Source organism: Aulonocara stuartgranti (assembly GCF_965226115.1).
Source record: "Aulonocara stuartgranti genome assembly, chromosome: 7".
NCBI classification, from domain to species: domain Eukaryota; kingdom Metazoa; phylum Chordata; class Actinopteri; order Cichliformes; family Cichlidae; genus Aulonocara; species Aulonocara stuartgranti.
This window is the reverse complement of record NC_138945.1, coordinates 48,346,864-48,370,607: the sequence shown is the minus strand read 5'-3', so window position 1 is coordinate 48,370,607 and position 23,744 is coordinate 48,346,864. Positions and strand designations below refer to the sequence as shown.

The 23,744-nt window shown below is 40.8% G+C and overlaps 1 protein-coding gene across 1 annotated transcript; it reads left to right on the top strand.

Annotated features, from left to right (window-relative positions):
- Window positions 1-5,002: 5,002 nt before the first annotated feature.
- Window positions 5,003-22,354, top strand: oaz2a (ornithine decarboxylase antizyme 2a). The gene is given in 6 exon segments (XM_082538560.1): window positions 5,003-5,225; window positions 16,150-16,216; window positions 16,218-16,298; window positions 18,109-18,281; window positions 19,334-19,419; window positions 20,433-22,354. Coding segments are annotated over 6 exon segments (651 nt in total). The 5' UTR covers window positions 5,003-5,115; the 3' UTR covers window positions 20,567-22,354.
- Window positions 22,355-23,744: the final 1,390 nt, after the last annotated feature.

Below are 23,744 nucleotides of genomic sequence, written 5' to 3'. Positions count from 1 at the left end.
TGAACTTAATCTGTCATTCTCACTATATTTAGTAAAATCTAGTATATTTGAGGTAATTTCCAGCTGCTAACATAGAGACTATACTCCGCCACCAGGGGGCGACTAGCATGTCATCGTTCATGCAGTCTGTGGTGAAACAGGAACAGTTCAATCTAGTATGCTAATGTCATCTTATATGTTAACTCTGTTCCCTCTGTCTTCACCTTCCTGTTAGTTATCTGTTTTTACCTGAAAAGACTGAACTTTTGTTTAGTTAAACTGAAGCTGCAAACACACGACGTGCAAGTGAGGTTGAACCACTAATCAGTGTGACTCTAAACTTTATTGTTCTGCCACATTCCCCATAAAGTCACACTGGTTCTTAGCTTGTCATGTGGAAACAGCTGCAGCCCACCAGTGTTTGAGTCAGAAAACAACATAAATAGGTCAGTAGGGGAAAAGTGTCCCAGCGCATTTCTTTGCATTACAAATAACGAGGCCAAGAATTTGAGCTCTGCCTGGGTGTTTGTTTGCCGTCTCAGCGTGAAAGAAATTTAAACGTCCGACTTCTGCCTGATACAAAAAATAGGCCATCAGTCTATGGGTCTCATTACAGTATGGATTTATTTATAAGCCTGATCGATATTGTAAAGCATGTTTGATATATATTATCTATGTTTTTATTACTCAAATGTTTATTTCTTAGGATGTAAGCGTGAATGCCACAGATGTGTGTGGTTTCTTTGCTTTTGCTTAAGATACTTTCATTAATGTTTTAAAAATGTACAGCAAGACCCAAATGCAGGACACAGGAGGCAGACGTGAACAAAATAACAGCAGGTTTGGTCACCTGCTGGCTCACTGAACTAAACCGGCACCTTAATTGGCTTTATTTTTAAAGTGCCTGATCCCAACAGTCACCTCAAGACCCCTTAAATTGTAATGCAAAGAAACCCCCACCAAGAATCAGATCACCCTCTTTGAGCAAGCACTTGTCAACTGTGGGAAGGAAAAACTCCCTTTTAACAGGAGCAAACCTACAGCAGAACCAAGCTCAGGGAGTCAGGGGGTCACTGACTGTTCCCCAGGCCGGTGTGACTTTGGCCTTATGCACTTAGACTTAGGTGACCATAGACTGCCACCACCAAAATGGTGGGCATGGTAATGTCACATAGTTACCTAATCACTGAGTTTGGAATTTTAAAGATAAAGAAACATATAGCCAATAAAAAGAAACAGAGATGATCCCGCGTCAGTGCTTTCCTACTCCTTGATTCAAATTTCTATGAGCAAAGTAAAATTCTGCTCATCTGTCACTTATTCACGCAGAACCAAAGGAAAAATTCATTCATGAGCCCACATATAAATGCTCCCAATACAAGCACAGACATTACTAATGAAAAATGACCTACAGCGAAATGTAAACACACTCTGATCAGTTAATATTATACATGGGAAACAACATCAGCATCCATCCATTTACCCTGTTTGTGGCATCATACCCAGAACAGGTTTGACCAAGGAGATAATGTTATGCTATTTCAGCCATGTTTAGTGGGTTATAATTTTCTTTTTAAATCTCCATCACTCACAGAAGAGGAGCTAAAGACTAAGAGATAAATTTCACACTTGAGATTTTAACTCCACATTTTAAGCTGCCTTCACTTTAATGCCATTACAACTTATATAACATTCAGATTTAGTGTTTCTTGGAATTTTTATTGAGAAAAGCAATGAGCCGTGCCGTAAAATGCTCTGGATACTGTCATTTACACCACAGGGACTCCACAACAGGGTTTCGCACACGGTTACATCACGACAGAGCTGTTTCATGGTGGTTGGCGGGGGGCAATGACCCCCCGTGTCCTCTGCTCGTCCAGACAGGCCGGACCTCCGACAGTAACGCTGTGATGTGCCAGGATCAAGTAGCCTGGCTGCAACTATCTTGTTACTAATCTGATAATCTGTTTGGCACAGGAGCTGTTTTCCATTCCTCCTTACATAACTGGGTCTATGTTGGGATTCATACTGGGCCAAGATGACCACTGAGAGGGACAGACTATCACTTTTACAGGAAGAGCAGGGCTTTGCCGTCACTTTAAGGGGGTGTAAGTTAAATTTGTCTCTTTCTTCAGAAGGGGTCAGAGGTCAAAGTCATCTATAATGTACAGCTCTAGGGTGATTTGGAGCATCATGATCTGCACCAATGACAAGTAGGATCTCCTTATATCCCACGTTACCACATGGCTTTATTGACTCTAGACCTAAAGCTGTTGATGATACTGTATTTTCAGTCTGTGTGTGTGTGTGTGTGTGTGTGTGTGTGTGTGTGTGTGTGTGTGTGTGTGTGTGTGTGTGTGTGTGTGTGTGTGTGTGTGTGTGCATCAAAGCATGACTACGATTGTAAGAATGAGAGTTCAATTGCCAGAGTGTGAACAGTGTTCAGCCAGCTAGACTGTGTGATATTATTTGTTCAAATTGATTCATCTTTGTAACTAATCTTAATCATTGTGGTTTTGCAATACACTGCAGTGCAGGAGATCGGGGAGGAGTATCATCCAAGAAGGCATTAGTTTAATTCTGGCAACGCTGCATTTTGCCTGTGTGTAAAGTCGGTGACTTTCTTTTCTTAAAAGAGCTTGTAAGCAGAAACTTTAGTCAGGGCCTGAATAAGGTAATCCTGAAGAGTATTGATTTAAAAAGAATAAAAACTAAGAGTTTTGGTCAGTCTCTTTGGGAAAACAACTCAAGAAATACTAAATGTATATAAAGATAATTGAAGGACATTTAAACTATATTTTAAACTATAATATTCCACAATATTATCAGGCAAATGTTTTAAACCTGCACTTAAGTAAATGTAGAGGCATCATAACTAGTTAAAAACAGATATGCTCTAGTCTAGTCTATAAATGTACATTAATTTCTTCAGACAGGATACACACTGGATGAGTGAAACCTGACCCTAATAAATTAACCTGAGTAACTCTAACCCCAGACTTTATTATAAGGCCAAATTTAAATCCGATGGAGTTTCAAAGTGTCACTGCACACCAGCTCGTACTAGCACATGTTTCCAGAGGGACTTTGATGGTGAGATATGTCATGATGTCTCAAACTCCCCCTCTGCTTACTGGTTAAGCAAACGTATTTAACCTCCTAGGACCTGGCGTCCACATATGTGAACATCACATTTTGGGTTATTTAGACCAAAATACTCAATTTTGCTCTACAAGGGCCTGATATCCACTTACGAGGACGTTATACTGCTACTGTTCTATCAAAATTTTAAACGAATATCCTCATATGTGGCTCTGATTTTTCATAAAAACAACAATAAGGTAAAAAAAAAAAATCTGGTAATTCTTTGTTTTTACATTAATTGGGCCCCAATATGCCCAAATATCAAAGAAAAATTTAAAATGCAGAGTTCGGGTCTTAGGAGGTTAATGCAAATATAGTCATTGGTTGGAAAAAATAGTGGTTACTTATGTTAAACTGGAGAATTTTTCTTTGTGTGCTTCTTATGTAACTGGCTGGGCAAGGAGAGGAGAGAACCTGCTACAGTGTGCGTGCTTTACCTTTAACGTCAGTGTTATTTACATGTCAGGGCGCACCTTTGCGGTATAACTGGTTTGAGCGAGCTGTCGGAAAACACGAAAATAAGCTTCTTATCTGATGAGCACTTTTGTTTGAATCATTTTTACACATACACTGGAGGGTGAGACTTCAGAGAAGACATTTTTAAATTTTAGTTTTTTATTCCCTTTGCTGTTTTGTTTTTTTTTTAAATCAGGGATCATTTCTTTCCTCTTGTCTTTCTTGTTTTCTCTTTCCCCTCATCCCCCGAAGAATTTGCAGCAGGTGGCCGCCTCTTCCTGAGCCTGCTGCTGCTGGAGGTGTCTTCCTGTTAAAAGGCAGTTTTTACTTCCCCACTGTTGCCAAGTGATGGCTCATAAGGGGGCTTGGTTGTTAAGAATTTCTCCAGAATACTGTAGGATGTACCTTACAGTATAAAGCAACGTGAGGTGATTGTTGTTGCGATTTGGCACTGGCAATGTAAACTAATCTGCATTAAAGTGAATTGAATTGAACTGATCTTTGCAAACCTATGCCAGGTTACCTGTTCTTTTTAGAGAGAAGAGCCTTTAGTGGTCAACTTTTCCACGCAAGTCTTGTTCACTCATTGACTTTTTTTTCCAATTTTACTGTCATGAGGCCTGCACAGGAAATCTGGTTGCATGCTTTGGCATGAGTTTTAAAAAATCCTGCAAAGCAAACGCTTAGCTGCTGCTCTACCTATGCAGACCTACCTAGCTATATATGACAAAGTGATTGCCCCTTATTAACCTAATAAGTTGCTTTGGAAACCTTGGCAGCTTGAGATAACTCTTTACTGTCATTGCACAGTAATTCGTTGTACTATTGTACTAGGTACGACTGTGCAATGACAGACCTACCTAGCTTGTTATATATAGCTAGGTAGGTCTGCATAGGTAGGTAGAGATTTTTCCTTAATAAATAAAATCATTATTTAGAAACTGCATTTTGTATTTACTCAGGTTATATTTGTTTAGAATTAAAATTTGTTTGATGATCTGAAACACGTAACTAAGCTTAATTTCCAACAGAAAAGAAAGAAGAAAATAGGGCGAATACTTTTTAGACAGATCTATAGGCGTGTAAGGACGTTAAAAGTCTTCTTTAAAACATCCATATGTGAAAAACTTAAAATGTCTTAGGAAAGATAAGTAACAAGTGAGAAAACTTGAGGAATATTGCTAAAATTGCTCCTCGGCTCTTTGGCCTATGTCTTACAAAAAAGGTGAATTAAGGGAAGGAAGCAGAATAAAAACAAAGAAACAGAAATGACACATCACGACTCTCATTTAATTTCATCCGTGATTAGTTTTATTCGGCGCTTTAGTCTGTTTTTGTCGGTTTGTTCACTTTGTTTTTGTTGAGCTGGGGGGAAAAAAACCTGCGAAGAATACCCATGATGCCTCGCGCGACTATAAAAGCGCCGTGTTTCGTTTGCGGGCTGCAGCAGTGTAGTTGTACCGTCGGGTGGTGGTTTCATCTACAGAAAGTGGAACTACAGACTTAACAAACACCAAGTTTGCTCCGAGTCCCCGAATGGTGAATACATCTGCGGAGTTTTTGTTGAACAGTGATTGCTTCGGTTGTCATAAAAGAAGTAAATATCCGCGTTTCCTCGAAGCCATCATGTTGAACACCGAGGAAAGGTATGAGGATGTTTGTTTTTCTTTATCGACATACTGAAAGCAGATGTTTGCGCTGCTGTCAGCTGCTCATATTAACGCTGTCTCTGTGTTAAAGGCGCTTAGTTTGTAAAACAAAAACAAACAAACAACCAACTAGTTAGCACGGAGCTCAGTTAGCAAGGCTGGAAGCATCTAGAAATGATTCCCCTGACAGATGTCGAGCCACTGTAAACACAAGGAGCTGAAGGTTTTAGGTTTATGATATTTACCGAGCAGGTTAATGGCGAATTTTATTACCGTCTTTAAAAAATAAGCAGGACAAGTTCACCCAGACGTTTCTAACAGTGTTAAAGCTGCTTTATGCCACATTTACACGGTATTTTTCCCGCTGTATAAAGCAGGTAAGCATCCACTAACTGTGAGTTATACGTGAATTCAATTGTACGCTGTTTTATTGTTGGAGGTGGAGGTCTTTAAGGCCGTGAAAGCCCCCTTACACCACTTTTTAGCTTTCTTCCGGGAGCAAACAAGTTGATTCTTGTTATTGAAAATATAGGAAATATAGGCCTGCATCTGCACCTTTTTTTTTTTTTTTTAAATTTGTGTTTTGTGCTTAGTGTTTCTTCCTTAGTCGCTAGAAGTTAATGAGCTCCAACTGTGAAATTTTCTTAAAAAAACAAACAAACAGCCAGACCCAGACTATTTTAGTTGGTTCACAGATTTCATATAGTTCATATTAATTTTTTAATCCAACTCCTTAAGTGATTACATTTCCGGATGTAATGTACTCCTCACCTTATTTCAGTAGAAAGTTAGTAGCCCTAACAGATTATTGAAGGCATTTTTCCAGCTAATTATTTATTTGGATATTTGCTGTTTCCAATCCTAGAATCATTTAGATGACTTAGTTTTCCTCCACTTCTAATAATATCACTGTTTTAATTGAATAATAGAAACATCTCGTTTTATAAGCTGATAAGGTCTTTATTGGGGGAACCTCATGACATTTTTCCTAATGGGGAGTTCACCTACTATTAAGTAACTGAGCAGATTTATAGGAAGCAAGATGCCTTTTAGCTGGAAAATAATCAGTGCTCTCTGGTGGACAAACCATGTATTGGAGATACTACTGTTTTTTTTTCTTCTTGTTTTTCTTTCATGAACTCTGATATTTTTCCTTATTACCCAACACATGCACTGATTTATTTCTGTGTAGACTGCCAGGGTGTCAGCTAAGTCTCACTGAACTGTGGGAAGTCTGGACAGTTATTTTGACTTTATCAAAAATAAAAATAACAATTAGTGGCAGCGTGTGTGGTTTTGTTTGTGCCTGGTTTTCCCCACCTCTGTGTGCATAGTGATATGCAAGCGCTAAGAGAATTATATTATCTTCACTTTATCTGGAGTGTGTAGTACAGTGGCTGTTCAGTGAGTGTTTACACTGGTGGTGTTTTGCACCTTATGTTCCTGCTATTGCATCATCATAGTCCTACAGGGATTTGGTGTCTTGTCTTTTGTTATGCAGCACCCACCTGTTTAACCCTTGTTGGGAGTGATTACAATGTTAGACGTTAAATAACTATTTGACCTTTTGGTTAAATGAGCATTTGCAGCATTTAATTGTAGCCTGTGTGTTTTCTTTGTATGCCTCTGCCCTCAAACAAAAAGAGAGCGAAACAAGGCCTGTTTTTGTCCTGTGTGTTTATCATCTGACACGCAGAGCAGGGAGAAGGCAGAGGTCCATTGATGCTGTGAGCCAGAGCAGTGACTATATTAGCTCTCTGACTGCTATGGCCTCGTCAGCAGAAGGCATGCACTGGCCTACATTAGAGCAGTTGCATAACCCCATTCTCTCCCCTGGTTCACTTCCCAAGAATCAATGGAATCTGCATGTGGAAAGTGTCTAGGAGTGCATTCACTCGGAAACGGCTGGACTTTCTAACCTGTGCTACCTGAGTGCACTAAGTGCCTTTTTAATTCAGTGGTTCTGGGCTCTGCGCTGTTTGCTGGTATATCCTGGATCAGTCATGTTCAATATTTCGTAACAAAGCCAAAACTGTGCCAAGCAGCATCAGCTGACATCTGGCTTTAACAGCCGCCGGTTTTATAGTTGTCCGCAGGGAGTTGGTTACATAAACAGGACGAATTCCTAACTGCCAGCATGAAACAGACATTGATGGTTTTGAAGCAGTTGGAGATGAAATGCTTAATCACATAGGTCATTTAGCAGTAATAAGTAGCAGTTATTATTCTTAATTTGTCACGCAAGATTTTTATTTTTTTGCTTTGCTTGTGCTCGCTTCTCAGATTTAAGCATGGAGTATTTTACCAGTCACTGTCAGCCTGTTACCCACAGGGTTTGAACTGTTGGCTGGACTAAGCATGAGATTGAAGATGGAGATTGTGATGAGAAAGGTTGCTTAATTTGTTTATTAATTACAGCTTAATTACACCCCCAGCTAATGCGGGGGTGGGCAACTCCAGGCCTCGAGGGCCGGTGTCCTGCAGGTTTTGGATATTACTCTGGGTCAACACACCTGAATCACATGATTAGTTTGTTACCAAGCATCTGGAGAACTTCAGGACATGTTGAGGAGGTAATTTAGCCATTTGAATCGGCTGTGTTGGATCACACATCTAAAACCATCTAAAACCTGCAGGACACCGGCCCTCGAGGCCTGGAGTTGCCCAGCCCTGTGCTAATGTCATTTTTGGGGGGGTCACACTGAGTAAAAAAAAAAAAAAAAAAAAGCTGATTCATTAAATTTTGGGCATTTTAAATGTCAGAAAGTTGGATTATCCACAATATGCTCATTGGCTAGTGGCAGTCAGTTGTTAGCTATTGCATTTTCTTGATTTATGGTGTCACTGGATATTATGCTCTTGCAGCTGCGGACACCTTTTTTCGTTAGATTCACATTTCAAATATGCAAGTATGTCAGTGAGAGTGGCTCATTGGAAAATGCTCTGCCTTTACCTACACTAATAAATATATTATTATTGCAAGTGTCAATAAAATTATGTGTATGTAGTATTTATTTTTCTGTGTTCTCAGCCCCACCCCGAAGATCCACCCATGTCTCATCAGATATGATGGTGACGGGGAAAAAACGGTTATTTTGAGGCTTCATATTAGGACCAATGGTTTGTTCAGGTTTGTTACCAGCCCCACTTGCATGGCTGGTATTGATTTCACCTTGTGCGGCTGTATATCGTTGAGAGAACTTGTGGTCCTGTAGATGCCTTTGACTGCTGGCACAATCTCAAATACTTTGGTGGATGTTTGTGTTGGTCTGTTGACTTGTAGATCAACTGATTTTTGTGACTGTGACTGTATCATAAAACTTTACAGGTCTGTAGTTGAAATCAAAAGTAAAAGGTCTGATTATAGATATGGTTTGATAAAGTGGCTGCTGGTGTTTTCTGTCATGAAAGGGGTCTCAAAGTCCCTCTGATTCAGCTGCAGTCTGTGCGCTCTCTGTCAGCCACAGAAATACTGTAGTAGCAGAAAGGCAGGCACTTAATGAGATACCCATCCAATACACAAATGCCCTCAAGTCTTTTGAAGCAGAAACACCCTTTTTGCTGTTGGATAATTGAGTTGATGTTTTATGTCAAACTGCTTGCACAACAGGCATGAGCATGCATACTTTTCCCTTTAGTCATGGTTCAGTTTTGTATGTCATTCTGAACATTTAAGACCATTTGTCATGGATAAAGACAACACTACAAGTATGATAAATCAAGATAGAATTTAATAATGATTTGTATAAAACATAAATGGGCCCACTGTCATTTTTCTGGTTAAAATAGCTCAGTTGCTTAAGGATTGAAGGTCGAGGAGCCAGGACATCTTGTTTCACACTGAACTGTAGAGCTGCTCCAAGGCCCGGTGTGAGATAAATAAGAATTATTTAAACTGTGAATCATCCAAAGGTACTCTAATCCAACAATAAAAAATGTGGAGCAGAAAATTAGCATAATGGGTCATCTTTAAGCAACTGCAATGCTTGCATTCAGTGTTGCAGAGCTGCTAGTGCAGATACAGGCTTTTACACTTGTATCTGAATGCCTATCTCATCTCAAATGCACATCCTGTCATTATCATCAGCAGATGCATTCATTAATATATCTGTTATCTTGTTAATATAACAAGCTAAAATCTTCTGATTGTTCGGATTGTGTCCTTCAGCTCTGTTTTGAACTGTGGTTAAATATTGACCTTATGTGTCGTGTTCCTGAGTAACAAAAACGTTACATTTATGTCTCCACTGTACTTCACTGTTTGTCTGATGATTTTACTATGAAACATGTTCAACATACCCAGGATTTATTCACTTTTCTGGCTTTCCCACCCTAAAATCAGAACTGAAGGCAGCAGTCAGACAAAGGTGATCGATAAATGAACCCATGATTTCCCAGTGTAGTTTCTATAAGAGGAGGTGTGACATCATATGACCAGTCAGAAACACAGAAGGGGCTGCTGCTAGCAGAGCAGCTAATTTTTAATTTTTAAATTTTTTTTTTTTTTTACACATAACTGTAATGCACAAAGTGCTGTATGATATTCTGAGCTTCAAGCACTTTAGACAGTGAGATGGGAAAAGAGATGGTATACCCGTAACTCCAGCATATCTGAAACCAGGAAGGAAATCTGGTAAAAAATACTGTGCAAGATAAGACTTGTGAGTATCATAGCTCTACCTTTAAGACACGGGACAATCTGATAGATTACAGTAAATGACTGTTTAGATGTTCAGCCCAGATTGCTTTTAACAGTCTGAGAGCCAAAACAAATCAAGGTTCATTTTGTATTCAGTAGTAACTTGACCAACAATTTGATGACTGTTAAGTTGCGCACGTAGGGAAGTAACATGTGAAACAAACAGAACTTAAGAACGCATTCTCAGAAAATCATCGCAATTCAGGTTTGTTTTTCATGATGTTTGCAGAAAAGGTTATTGAGATTGGTCCAACTGTTACCGAGAAATGGGGTACAGACATCTATATAGATAATACACCATTTAAAATGAATCTTGGGTTAAATCTGAAGTTTCTAGCACCGCTTCAGCACATACAGTTTAGGTGCAGGGGTCAGTTCTATGTTTTGGCAGAGACGCCTCCTTTCACGCTGACGTTTCAGAGCACGTGTGCCTTTCCTGTTTCTCGATATTTCTCCGACATGTTGCTCTGACAGACTTACTGGTGTCGGCAAAAGTCTAAGGACTGTCCTTATTTTCCTACAGTAAATAGTTGTCCATGTGTAAGACCTAAAGCCCTTTCCCAAAGCTTTTCTGGAGCCAGGAAGCTTGTTTATGTTCAGTGTGGATTTGAGTCGAGTCGTTTTCCATGACTAATCTTGTAATTACAGCGTTAAAAGTTGGTTTGGTGTGTCTTGGGCTTCTTGGAGGACCTGCCAGAAAGCTTCCTGTTTTGGTTGAGTTGTGTGTTTTTTGGCTTTTAGCCAAACTCTGGATCAACTGCCTGTCCAACCCGAGGTATTCATCCCCGTGAAACAATTCACCTGAATCAGTTCTCATAACAACTTGCACCTCAGGAAGCGCAAACTGGCAGTGCAAGCGTTCATCCGCTTTAAAAATAAAATAATAAATTCTCTTGAATACAAACATACTCTCACCAGTCCTGCCAAAATGATGATAACGCATCTCTCTGCAATACACAGATGATCCTCACTAGCAACTTAATGCAGCACAGGCTTGTGAACGTGCTCAGTCTTCACATTAATGGTCTACAGAGCATAAAGTCAACCTTCTGGAAAAATGTAAACTAAATGGTGTTTTTGTCACTTGTGATTTGTTGGGAGACGACTAAAGGCCACAGCCCTTCAGCTTGAGTGGCATATTGGGATAGGAGGGTGTAGAGGAGGGTGTTTAGAGTGTGGCTGAAATGTCAGAGGACAAGAGCGTTGGCTTTCAAAACAAGCTGGCATTTCCATCAAGGGCAGACTGTCTGAAAGGGAAGATGGAAAAAGAAGCCTGCCTTGGCATCTTGCTCTCTCTCCCTCCATCTGTGTCCTACCTGTTGACCCAAATACAGTCGGTATCAGTTTTGTTTCTGTGGAATCGACATGCTCTATTGATGAAGAGTCTATGACCAATTTTTATAGATTACGTAACGATTATTTAAAGAAACTGAGTAACCTCCAGTTAGAGGGTCCTAAAATTTTACCCACTATAATGCACTGGCACATTTCCTGTGCACAGCTAAGCACAAATAATGAGACGAGCAAACAGAGGGTGTGTGCAGCAGACATGAACAGGCATAATACGCTTTGTTTTCCATTGCTCTGTAGCTCTGTACATCAGGTCGTGGGGGTAACCTGTTTGGTCTGCAGGGAAACTGTGGCACCTCCCTCTCATGAAAGGCACATGCTTGTTTGATACATGTGACTGTTCTGTTGCACATGACTTGGATATGTGTGTATACTTGCAAACAGATCAGTCCATCTGATGCATGTTTAAGAGAGAACGTGTCAGGTTTCACTGGCAATCGGGGACAGAATTGAGTCAGGCGCTGTTGCATAGCTGTCTACCTAAAGTTTGACGCCATGAGGACCGGGAGCCCTCCCCGTGTCCCAGCCCGACTCTGGCAGCGCCGGCCGTCTGCCAACGTCTGGTGTGAGATGCACGACTGTAACTCGAAACGCAGACCATGCTTGTTTCCGAAAGCCATGAAGGCTATTTGCAGAGGTGTTTACAGATCATGCGCTTATTTATGATACATTCCCTCCACTGCATGTGGTGGCTCTTTGAAGCTGTAATAAATCATCGGCTTTAATTCTGTCAGTGACAGACTCGCTGTAAACAAACAGCCCGTGGAGGAGAGTCCATGAACTGGAGCTCAATACGAGCAATTTAAGAGTTTGTAGCTGGTTTGCATCACATGATTGATATTCAGACATTTGTGATTTTAATTTACTTTGAATTAGGGCTGGGCCATATCACATACCGTTCACGGTAATACCGGTATAATGTTAGGCAATGATAAGAAAATGAAATATCGCGATAAAATCTGGGTAAAACGCGCATGCGCAGTGCCTTTGTTTACATATGCACATGGCGGCGACGCTGAATGAGAAGAGCGTTTAATGAAACGGATGAACCAGAATTGGTTTGTAAAAATGCTGCAACTTCAGTGGTGTGGAACTGGTTTAGCTTTCGTCCATCAGATACACAACAAAGCACTATTTTTGGTAGAGCATGCTAGTGGGCCGTTGTTATTACCGTATTTTTTGGAAAATATGGCACACTTAAAATCAATCCTTTGAGTTTTCTGAAAATCGACAGTGCCCCTTATAATCCCGTGTGCCTTATGTATGAATTCTGATTGTGTTTACTGACCTCGAAACGATTTTATGTCGTACACGGCGCTCGGAAATTTGTCAAATGTTTCAGTACGACTTTGCTAAGCTACAAAGCCGCACCGCTTGATGGATTGTCGGAGCATTACGGCTATCGTAGGCAGGAGCCTCGCGGAGTGATACGTACTGTGCTTCAACATAATATTACCGTATTGTATGTGTATAACCTTTTTAAGTTTTGTGGATATTATACATGGTTATGCTGAGGATATGTTGGACAATTTCCACTGGAAATGCCTTTTGGTTAAACTGTCAACAAGGAATTTACATTTGCACTGCAAATTTTTTATATAACTTTAATGCACTTAAAAAAAGCTGCTTGTGTAAGTGAAAATACATTCATGGGTTTTGTTTGGTTTTTTTTGCACTAATAAAGTTGTGGAGTTGTAAAGTATTTTGTGTACAGGGAGTGCAGAATTATTAGGCAAATGAGTATTTTGTCCACATCATCCTCTTCATGCATGTTGTCCTACTCCAAGCTGTATAGGCTCGAAAGCCTACTACCAATTAAGCATATTAGGTGATGTGCATCTCTGTAATGAGAAGGGGTGTGGTCTAATGACATCAACACCCTATATCAGGTGTGCATAATTATTAGGCAACTTCCTTTCCATTGGCAAAATGGGTCAAAAGAAGGACTTGACAGGCTCAGAAAAGTCAAAAATAGTGAGATATCTTGCAGAGGGATGCAGCAGTCTCAAAATTGCAACGCTTCTGAAGCGTGATCATCAAACAATCAAGCGTTTCATTCAAAATAGTCAACAGGGTCGCAAGAAGTGTGTGGAAAAACCAAGGCGCAAAATAACTGCCCATGAACTGAGAAAAGTCAAGCGTGCAGCTGCCAAGATGCCACTTGCCACCAGTTTGGCCATATTTCAGAGCTGCAACATCACTGGAATGCCCAAAAGCACAAGGTGTGCAATACTCAGAGACATGGCCAAGGTAAGAAAGGCTGAAAGTCCGACTCAGACGCCAGCAAGGTGGAGGTGGAGTACTGGTTTGGGCTGGTATCATCAAAGATGAGCTTGTGGGGCCTTTTCGGGTTGAGGATGGAGTCAAGCTCAACTCCTAGTCCTACTGCCAGTTTCTGGAAGACACCTTCTTCAAGCAGTGGTACAGGAAGAAGTCTGCATCCTTCAAGAAAAACATGATTTTCATGCAGGACAATGCTCCATCACACGCGTCCAAGTACTCCACAGCGTGGCTGGCAAGAAAGGGTATAAAAGAAGAAAAACTAATGACATGGCCACCTTGTTCACCTGATCTGAACCCCATTGAGAACCTGTGGTCCATCATCAAATGTGAGATTTACAAGGAGGGAAAACAGTACACCTCTCTGAACAGTGTCTGGGAGGCTGTGGTTGCTGCTGCACGCAATGTTGATGGTGAACAGATCAAAACACTGACAGAATCCATGGATGGCAGGCTTTTGAGTGTCCTTGCAAAGAAAGGTGGCTATATTGGTCGCTGATTTGTTTTTGTTTTGTTTTTGAATGTCAGAAATGTATATTTGTGAATGTGGAGATGTTATATTGGTTTCACTGGTAAAAATAAATAATTGAAATGGGTATATATTTGTTTTTTGTTAAGTTGCCTAATAATTATGCACAGTAATAGTCACCTGCACACACAGATATCCCCCTAAAATAGCTAAAACTAAAAACAAACTAAAAACTACTTCCAAAAACATTCAGCTTTGATATTAATGAGTTTTTTGGGTTCATTGAGAACATGGTTGTTGTTCAATAATAAAATTATTCCTCAAAAATACAACTTGCCTAATAATTCTGCACTCCCTGTAGTGTCAGTTATATCGTTATCGCAAATTTTCAAATGTATATCGTGATAAATACTTTTGGTCATATCGCCCTGCTCTACTTTGAATTGTGGTAACAGGTTTGAAGCAGTGAAGAACTTTCTATATATAACCATGCAGACCACTGAGTCTCAGGTTAAAGGCCACAGTGTTGCAGTCAGGCTGTTTCTGCTTCTGAGTTTGATGCAAATATACAAAAACGACTGTAGGAGTTTCTGTTAAGCTATGTTTAATTATGTAATTTAAGTTTCTCTTTTTTCCAAACCTCAAAGAAATGTTAAAACTTACTTTATTTGGCCACATGCATGAGAACCTATATGGGGAAAACTGTATAAAGGCAAAGTTCAGTTCTGGGTTTCTGGTGAAGCACCATCTTTACAACTAGTTGCACCCAGAAACTGCTAGCAACCTCCAGTAATCACATGTCAGAATTCATTCTTCCATAGCAACCACTGGTTGCCAGGGTGCTGCAGACCAGACTCTATGCCTGTGTGACTGAGGCCTTACTGAATGAAGAGAAACTAGCACAGCAAATATCAGATGACCTTGAAGTAGCTCATTATAACAGCGTGAAGTACAGTAGAAGGACACTGGTGACACTTGTTGGGAAATGCTTGTTGTGCTTGCAGTAACATGACCTGTCACAAGCTGATTTCATTTATACCGACTGTGTGAGGAGCCTCAGGAAAAGACAAAAGCGTTGCTAATATTTGGTTGCTGTAAGTGAGACAAATGCAAAAATGTTACCACATTTATATCAGGCCTGTTCAACTCATTATTCTGCTATATTTTATTATTTCTTTAGCTTTTAATTTGTAAAGTTAGTAAAGCAATGTTTATAGCAGCATCAGGCATAATTCTTCACAGTGAAGATTATAGCTGATGGATTTTTACACTGATATCTGATCAGAAGTTGGAATGAAGCGTCCTCATTTTTAATGAGCCTAACATCTCTGAGGTAGAATACGTTTTTAAAAAAATTAATAAATGTCAGCAGTGTCAGGTTTTCCACATTCCAGTGTGTCTACTAAGCGTGTTGAGTAATTAAATGCTGAATCACACTTCACAAGGCTTTCCAGTAACCACTTCTCGCCCCTGGGCAGCAGGTTTGACATCCCTGGCTTTAAATGGATCCAACAAACGAGCGGGCAGTATCGTGCTAAATCTCGTTCTGCGAGCTTGTTGCTACAGGTGCTTCATAGTTGCTAGTTATATGAACATGCTTAATGAAGTTAAAATAAGGTGTGTGTGAAGTAACAAGCTAAGAGGTTTACATCAGCAGTGGATCATTAGCCATTAGTCATGAGTGCCCAAGTTTCACTTCTGTCTGTCTGAGTTAGAGATGCCCTGCAGTGTTGTAAGTGCGTGAAAGCATTCCCATAAAACTTCATTTATCTAGCTGTGGTCTTGGTGATTAGTCACTCTGCAGATTTTAATAATGCACTCTGGTTTCTCCTCATTCGCTGATGGTTTCTGTTTTGCTCTGTCAGGTATAAGGGTAGATCGAAGAGCGCCAATCGTTTCCATCCAGTTTAGTTTGGCAGGTTTGCAGCTCTTCATTTAAGTTTCTGTGAAGTACAGTCACAGTAAACAAGAACTTTAAGGCAGGAAACATATGTCTTGAAAACATTTCCTTCTCACTATTTTGTGGCAGTTGTATAAATTTATACAAAATTGTTTTTTTTTTTTTTTGTTTTTTTAAATTTACACGAGTATTGAAAAATGTTTCTCCATGCTTCTCTCTGCAGTTCCTGGTTAGGGGGGTCTCTGATGCCATGCTCCATCCCTCAGGCTCCGGGGCCTCTGTGGTGCTCCTGATGCCCCTCACCCACAGCTGAAGATCCCGGGTGGGCGAGGGACGGTCAGGGATCACTCTCTCGGCGTGCTACTGCACAAGGTGAAGGTCCTCAATATTTCACACAGAGCTATAGTCCAATTTTGTAAATCATCTTCTCCACATGTGGCCACTCTAACCAACACACATGCAAAGTGGTGCCATAATGCAGCGGTCCCCAACCCCCGGGCCTCGGACCGGTACCAGTCCGTGAGTCGTTTGGTACCGGGCCGCGAGAGTTGAGGCTCAGGTGTGAAATGTATGGTTTTCAGGGTTTTTATGGGTTTTCAGCGTTATTTTGTTATCGTTTTTATCGTTAACTCTGTTTTCCTGGGTCTTTTCACGTGTGTTATGAATAAATCATCTTTTTTTTCAGTACCGGTACTAGTTTTATTTTGTTGTATTTTCCCGCGACACCTTAAAGGCCGGTCCGTGAAAATATTGTCGGGCATAAACCGGTCTGTGGCGCAAAAAAGGTTGGAGACCGCTGCCATAATGCATGCAAAATATCAGCCTCTTAATGCTGCTGTGGTGAGAGTCCTACATTAGTCATCAGGGTCTTTATTTCAGATTAAATTGGGTTTAATAAAACTGAATGGGGTTTAGGGGGTAAACACTGGGGGAAAGGGTTGGCACGTGTTGCTGTAATTCACTATAAGCTTTTCTGTCATAACTGTTAAGTGCTTCACCGCTCAAGGTCATTTCTGACTCACTGAGCCAAACACAGGAGCGCCTGTCTAACGAGTTATACCCTCATTTCCCAAAGTTGTTTTATTTAAAGCTAAAAAAAAATCCTTTAATCTGCTCGTCTGCACCTGCAGTGGATTTAACAAAATTATTGTAGTCCTCTCTCCCCCGGACATGCTCAAATGGTATGTTTGCCATGCAGAACACAAAAAAGCACCCAAGTGAAAATGTATACTTTTATAGCTGTCTCATATTTGTGAACTTCTTGGGTGGGGTTGCACACAAACTCACAAACAATAGAGAGGAAACAACAGTATTTGTGTGTATGTCAGGTTGCTCCCCAGACATGTGACTGACTCTCAGGAGGATTAGAGCTTTAGGATCAGGCAGATCAGTCACAAACTGTCATTAACATCTTCATCTGTGCAGAGTGTGCAGCCCTTTCTAATATTACTGCTTCAGCAACAGCACAGAATGCTGAACGCGTTCACACTTTCACTTCTATTTCGGCACACGAGAGTCATGCATGACTATTTAGAGTGACGCTGCTGATCAAAGGTCCTGAAATGGACAGCATCTTGTGAAGGGCAGCTATTAAAAAACGAACCAAGACTTTACCTTTGCTGTTTGCCATGCTTTGGTTTAGTTTCAGTTTCATGAAACAAAGATCTGTGCGCCACTAACTTGTTGGTAAAGACAAATGGTTTGCTAGTTCACAGAAGATCACACTTGTCTGCTGCTTCTTTAACCACTTCCTCTTTAACTGGTTTCATTTCAGCACAGTTCTCAGACAGAGAGAAGTCTTCTTCAGACTTTTGCCAAGCTTTCAGCCTCCTGGCATGTTTACACTTGCTGCTTCACCCTCGCACCAAAAGTGACACCACAGCTGGAGGCGTGTGCTGCAGTTTGATGTTTCAGCTTTCGTTCACCCCTCAAACTTTCAAAACGTTGGCATGCACAGCCAGGATAAAGATGTGTACGCGTGGATGTGATATTCCTGCTAGAACTCAGATTCCCAAAAAAACAGAGTAGGAGCTTGAAAATATGCCCCTTTATGGAGGAACCGGGTGGGGGTGGTGTTTGTGTTTATTGTCCTTAGAAAGTGTATCATATAGCATCTCACTCTGGTTTCACAAAGCTGGATTAGGATCTATTCTAAATCTCTTCTTCCTCCCTGTGCCTCCAGGATGAAAAGTTAACTGTGACTCAGGCCTCTTCAGTGAGTGGGAGCTCTACTCTGCTCCGCTTCCACTACCAGCTGAGCGAGCGCCGCTCAGCCGCCTGGGATACAGCTCTATCAGGAGACAGCCTCTTTCTGGAGATTCCTGCTGGACCTTTGGTGGAGGGCAGCAAGGAGGGGTAAGTTCAAGAGGGATATTGTTAGAAAAGCACAAAATGCCAGACCTGACCAACACTGTTCTTTGACAATAAAATGTGACTTTAATAAAGGAGAACAGAGTTTATAAGACGATCTTTTAAGTTCCAACTTTCCTCATTTTATTGTGGTTTAATAAGAAGCCACCCTGCTTTTTATTTGCTGTTGTTAAAACTCTAAACTGTCTCATCAGGAAGAAATTTCTGAGTCATTTTCAGCTTTGCCTCAGATGTGTAGAAGCATTTTAAGCATAATGCAAAACATTGTTTTTGCCTCTTCCTATTCCACTTTTAGTTTCAATGGAAGTTCAGGTTTAAGTTTGGAGGCTGGAGAGAGGAGAGTTTGGGTCCCTCACAGGACACATTTTTCTACATTTGTTATATTTGAATTGTTAGTTATTGTTGGAAACTACAAGATTAGGTTCATTAACCTGTCATTGTTTGTGTTAGAGTACATTTTCTGGAAACAATTTTTCTTGCTTACTGAATACAAAGTCGTGACATGAAAAAACTGGACACTGTTAAGACAGAAATGGCTTTTGTGAATCTTTCATATTTTACTGAGTCCAGCAGAAAAACGAGCAAAACACAAGCTCTTCTTCTTCTGGAGTTCTGGGTCATAAAGCTGCTTAAATGGGACATTTCTTATGTTGGTCTAGTTTTAGAAATGTTGACATACTGTCCCAGTGTTCTCCACCAGAGCAGGTTTTATGCCAGGATGTAAGTTGTTTATGAGAAGCTATTTATCATGGTGCTTCAAATCTATTACAAATTAAAAGGCTGTGCTAATACGTTTCTGCTTTTAGAGCCTGGCTTTGTGTTTGTCTGTAATCAATGGTGGGACAGAGTAACCTTGCCTGGTGCAGGCACCCTGCCAGTCCTAAAAACAGCCAGCTTTGCAGCTGCCACTGCATTATTATGTAAAGTTGCAGTGCTTATATAAAAGAGGGGGGGAAAATATTCTGTGCGTCATCCCCACTCGTCTCTTCCCTCGCTTAGCGGCTGACTCTGTATCTCTGTGTTCATGTCATCCACAGGCTCACCGTGCTGCTTGAGTTTGCAGAAGAGAAGCTCAAAGTTAACTACGTCTTCCTGTGGTTCCATAAAAACAGAGAGGATCGATGTAAGAGCTCCTGTTATTTTAAAATGCACTTCCCTTGTTCTTTCTGAAGCACGATTTGCCTTTGCCAACCACTGTATACTGATGCAGAGACCTTATCCAGGTGTACAGCCAATAGTAAGAGTGTATAAATACAGTGCTAGTATTCATACGCTATCAGTGCTACTAGTTTGTGTATTCTTAACAGTTACACGTTTGGACAAAGATAACAAGAGTAAATACAACATTTTTAAATGGTTTCATTTATTAAGGGGGAAAAAAAGCCCCCTATGCTTTGGTATGATCTTAAACAGGCCACTCAGTGTGGTGGATCCGAAACAATTCTGCAAACATCAGTGGGCCAAAATTCCTCCACAGCGCCATAAAAGACTCATTGCCAGTTATCACAAACGCTTGATTACAGTTTTTGTTGCCAAGGGTGGCACAGCCGGTTATTAGGATTAGGGGACAATTACTTTTTCACACAGGGCCAGGTGAGTCTGGATGACTTTTTGGCCTAAATAAATGAAATCATCATTTACTGAGAGGTGCTTATGCACAAAGACTGGACCACTTAGAGTCAAGGTTAACACTCCAACTCAGATCATTTAATATTTGCAGTTCCATTATATTTTCCTATATTAGAAAAGTATTAAAGAAGGAATCTGAGCTAGAATATGAGGCTGGTGTGAGTCTCAGTGTAAATAAAAAGGAGACCTTATCATATGTTGGTTTGAGCAGTATATCCCAGCTCCTTAAAAGATACAAAAACTACTTTTTTGAGGTTTTCTCCAGTGAATTATCAGAAAAATGGATAGAATATCCAGTGTTCCTGTGTCAGATCTTTAAATGGAGCAGTGTTGCTATTGAAATAAGATAGATAGATAAATAGATATAGACATAGGAAAAAAAAATGAGATGTTTAGCTTCACATTCTGAGACGTGGAGTTGGCACAAAATTGATTTGGTTGCAGTTTTTAGGGCTTAAATGTTACCTCAACAAATACACTGAGCGTTCTCCCTCATTTCCTCTCCAGTGTCCATCATCAAGACGTTCCACTACATGGGCTTCGAGATGGTGAAGCCGGGTAACCCCATGGTACCTGCCCGGCCTGATTTGGCCTTCATGGTTTACTCTCTGGAGAACAGCAGCAGCTCTGACGAGGAGTGACTGTCACATTATCCCTGACGCCTCCCTTTCCCACCCTCACCCCCCTCTCCTCTCCTTTCCACCGTTTTTATTTCCTCTTCAAACAATCGAACCTGCCTCAACTTTCCCTCTGACACACCTCTCCTCCCCCTCCTCTACGAGGTGTCACTTTTTTTTCTTCGTTTTTTTTTTCCTTAGACTTATTTTAAGGAGGTGTTCAGGAGCGGCAGCGTGTCTGTGCGAGAGAGCGCAGACACTGCTGCTTCACCCTCCTATCTCCCCTTCTCTGAAGATAACCGTATTGTGAAGAAGCAGCATAGCTTGAACTAAGTTGTCACATGCAACGTGGGGATTTTTTCTTTCCTTTTTTTTTTTCTTTCCTGCTTCCTCTCTCAGCCACATTGTTTATGCTGCGGTTGACAGGACAACCAACTGCTGGACATCCAGGAGAATGTTAAAGTTCAACATATCTCTCCTGACAGCTTGTAACGTTGCAGAAAGGAGACTTTGTGTTTTTGTGTGCTGTTTATCTTAAAGCTGTGTTGATGGGGGAAGCCTGGGGTGTGGTATGGTTTTACTTTATAATATACACGATGATCTGTTACATTTAGCATTAAACACATGTAAACGTTTCTTTAATCTTCCTCAAATGTGTCGAGGCATCATTCCAGCACGTCACTCACACTTCTTTTTTTTTTTTTTTTCCTGCTCTAAACGATTTAGCTACAAATGTGGAAACACTCTGTTAGTGTTTGCAGTAAGAAGCAGCGAGCCTGTTCAATGCCATCGCCTTCACCTCTCCCCCGCCCACTAATTATGTCAGTGAGTTGCTAAGAAGCTGGAGAAAGAGACGGCTTCACTTCACAGAAGCAGATCCTCACAATTTGCGATGACATTTAAGTCTGAGCGTCCTGGTTTTCATAGAACGTGACGAGCAGCCATAATTTGTGCGTTTTTTTTAAGACGTAATTGTCAAACAAGCTGAGAAGACTCGTGTCAGGCATTTCTGATCTGGAGATGTCACATTTTGAGAACAGAACAATCGGCTTTGTGACTCAAATATGATAAAGGTGCAATGAGAGGCCGGAAATGACGCTCGTTCAGTCCCGCAGATTCTTCAGCACCGCCTAAAGTGTTGATCGAAACTGGGTTTTCAGTGCCTCAAGATGAGAGTGCGAATGCTTCTTACACTCAAGTCTTATTGAAGGAATGTGTCCATTTTTCACCCCAGTTTCAGACGCATGTTGTGTGAGAGGAATGTTAGCTCGCCATCGGGGTACAAGCAGGGACTCTTCAGGTGCTTATCCTATATGCAAGAACGGTTAAAAGGCAGGCGCTTTTAGTTTTTATTTCTTTTTTCCATTTCAGACTTTGGTTTTATGGTTTTAAGTACTCTGAATAAAACGCCAAAGAATTCAGTTTGTCTGCAGTCAGTTCAAATCCAGCTAATCTGAACCTAGCTTGTGTTTATGTAAAGCAATATTAACCTACATTCCCCACGTCAGCCATACTTCCTGTAACATGACCATCTGTCCAGTGTCTGGGTGAGATGGGGCAGGGCCTTGTTTTTGTTTTGTTTTTTCTTCTGTGTTCACATCATACCAGTCTTTATTGCTACTGATTGAGCCCTGACTATAAGCTGTTAGGAAATGTCTATATGAAGTTTTCCAGAGGTATATTTTTATGTATATTTCTCTATGGTGATAGTTTTAGGGTTTTACTTTTTGTTCTAACTAGTTGGCAACCATCCAATGACAATCCGCACTTGTATTTCATGCAGGGGGAATCAATAAAGGTTGTTAACTGAAACATGCTTCCTGTTTTCTTTCCTTCAAAGAAACACACATTTTGCTTGCAGAGATGTTAAAATAGGCCATACAAAACATGGATGTTTACTGAAGATATGATAGAAATGATAGAAAAATCTATGGGGAAAAACACCAGTCACTAGTTTAAAGTTATAGTGCGTAAAACCTGAATTTGACTGAATTTGATAAATTTAGCTCATTGTTGGTATGAGAAAGGTGGATTTTATCTTGAGGCAACTGTTGTTGTGATTTGGTGCTATATAAATAAAATTGGTTTGAATCTTTTGCACATTTTAGTTGTAACAAGTGGTTATTTGACTTAATGGCGCCTTTCTGTCGTCTAGAAGCAGCCACTCAAAGAACAGCCGCTCACTGGATGTTTCTCTGTAAAAACCAGAGATGATTGTGCTGGAAAGACCCAGCACAGATCAGCAGTTTCTGAAATATTTGGACCAGAGCCACAGTCGGTCACTTAAATTGCCTTTCTTCCTCATTCTGATGCTGTTTGACCCTCAGCAGGTTCCCTTGACTGTGTCCACATGCCTAAATGCACTGACTTGCTGTAATAGTATAAGCAAAGAAACGCTGCAGAGAAAACAGGAGGCAAGAAGAGCTTTTTAATGTGTGAAACCTTCGTGAACACCGAGACAGTGCAGTGATGAGGCTGGTCTGAGCAAGTGAAAGTTTGTTTTTGTTTGTGTTTTTTAATCAGCTGTCAGTTTCAGACAGCCACTGTCACATACACTTATATCCTACAGATCACTGTTGACTCCTCACCAAAAATCGCTACCAGCTCTCAGGTCAGTTGATCAAGAGGACTATTTTCAGCTGTGGTGGGCCTGAGCTGCAAAATACAAAACACTTCCTAAAGCAGAAAACTCAACATTCTGATCTTCACTTTCTTTTCTATGATAGATTTTCACCATAAGCACAGTAATCTCTGTGAGCTGAACGCAGGCTGTTTCATACATCCAGTTTCAGTTATGTTTCTCACTTCTGTATCTGTATGATGTCAAAAACAGGAGATATCCCTAGCACAGATCTCAGCCACACGTCTTTGGGGGAAGAGTGGCCCATCACACCCGCCATCCCCACCTTCTGTTTGTGTTGGGCAGCCAATCGAGGGAAGCAAAAGGGCTCAAACAGAGGATGAGCTGATATTATACCCTATAACCAGCTGTAAGACTCCCAAATTAACCTCTACACTCCTGTATAGTCTACAAAGTTTTTTCTGTGTGTTCATGTTTAGCTGCTGCTTGAGGAACCATTTAAGTGCTCGTGCTCTTCCATGGCCGACAGCAGCTCGCATGTTAAAATAAAGCTGTGTCACTAATCCCCTGCACTAAATGTCAAGAGGCAGGCTGTCCCCTCCTGGCCTTAATCTTATGTTG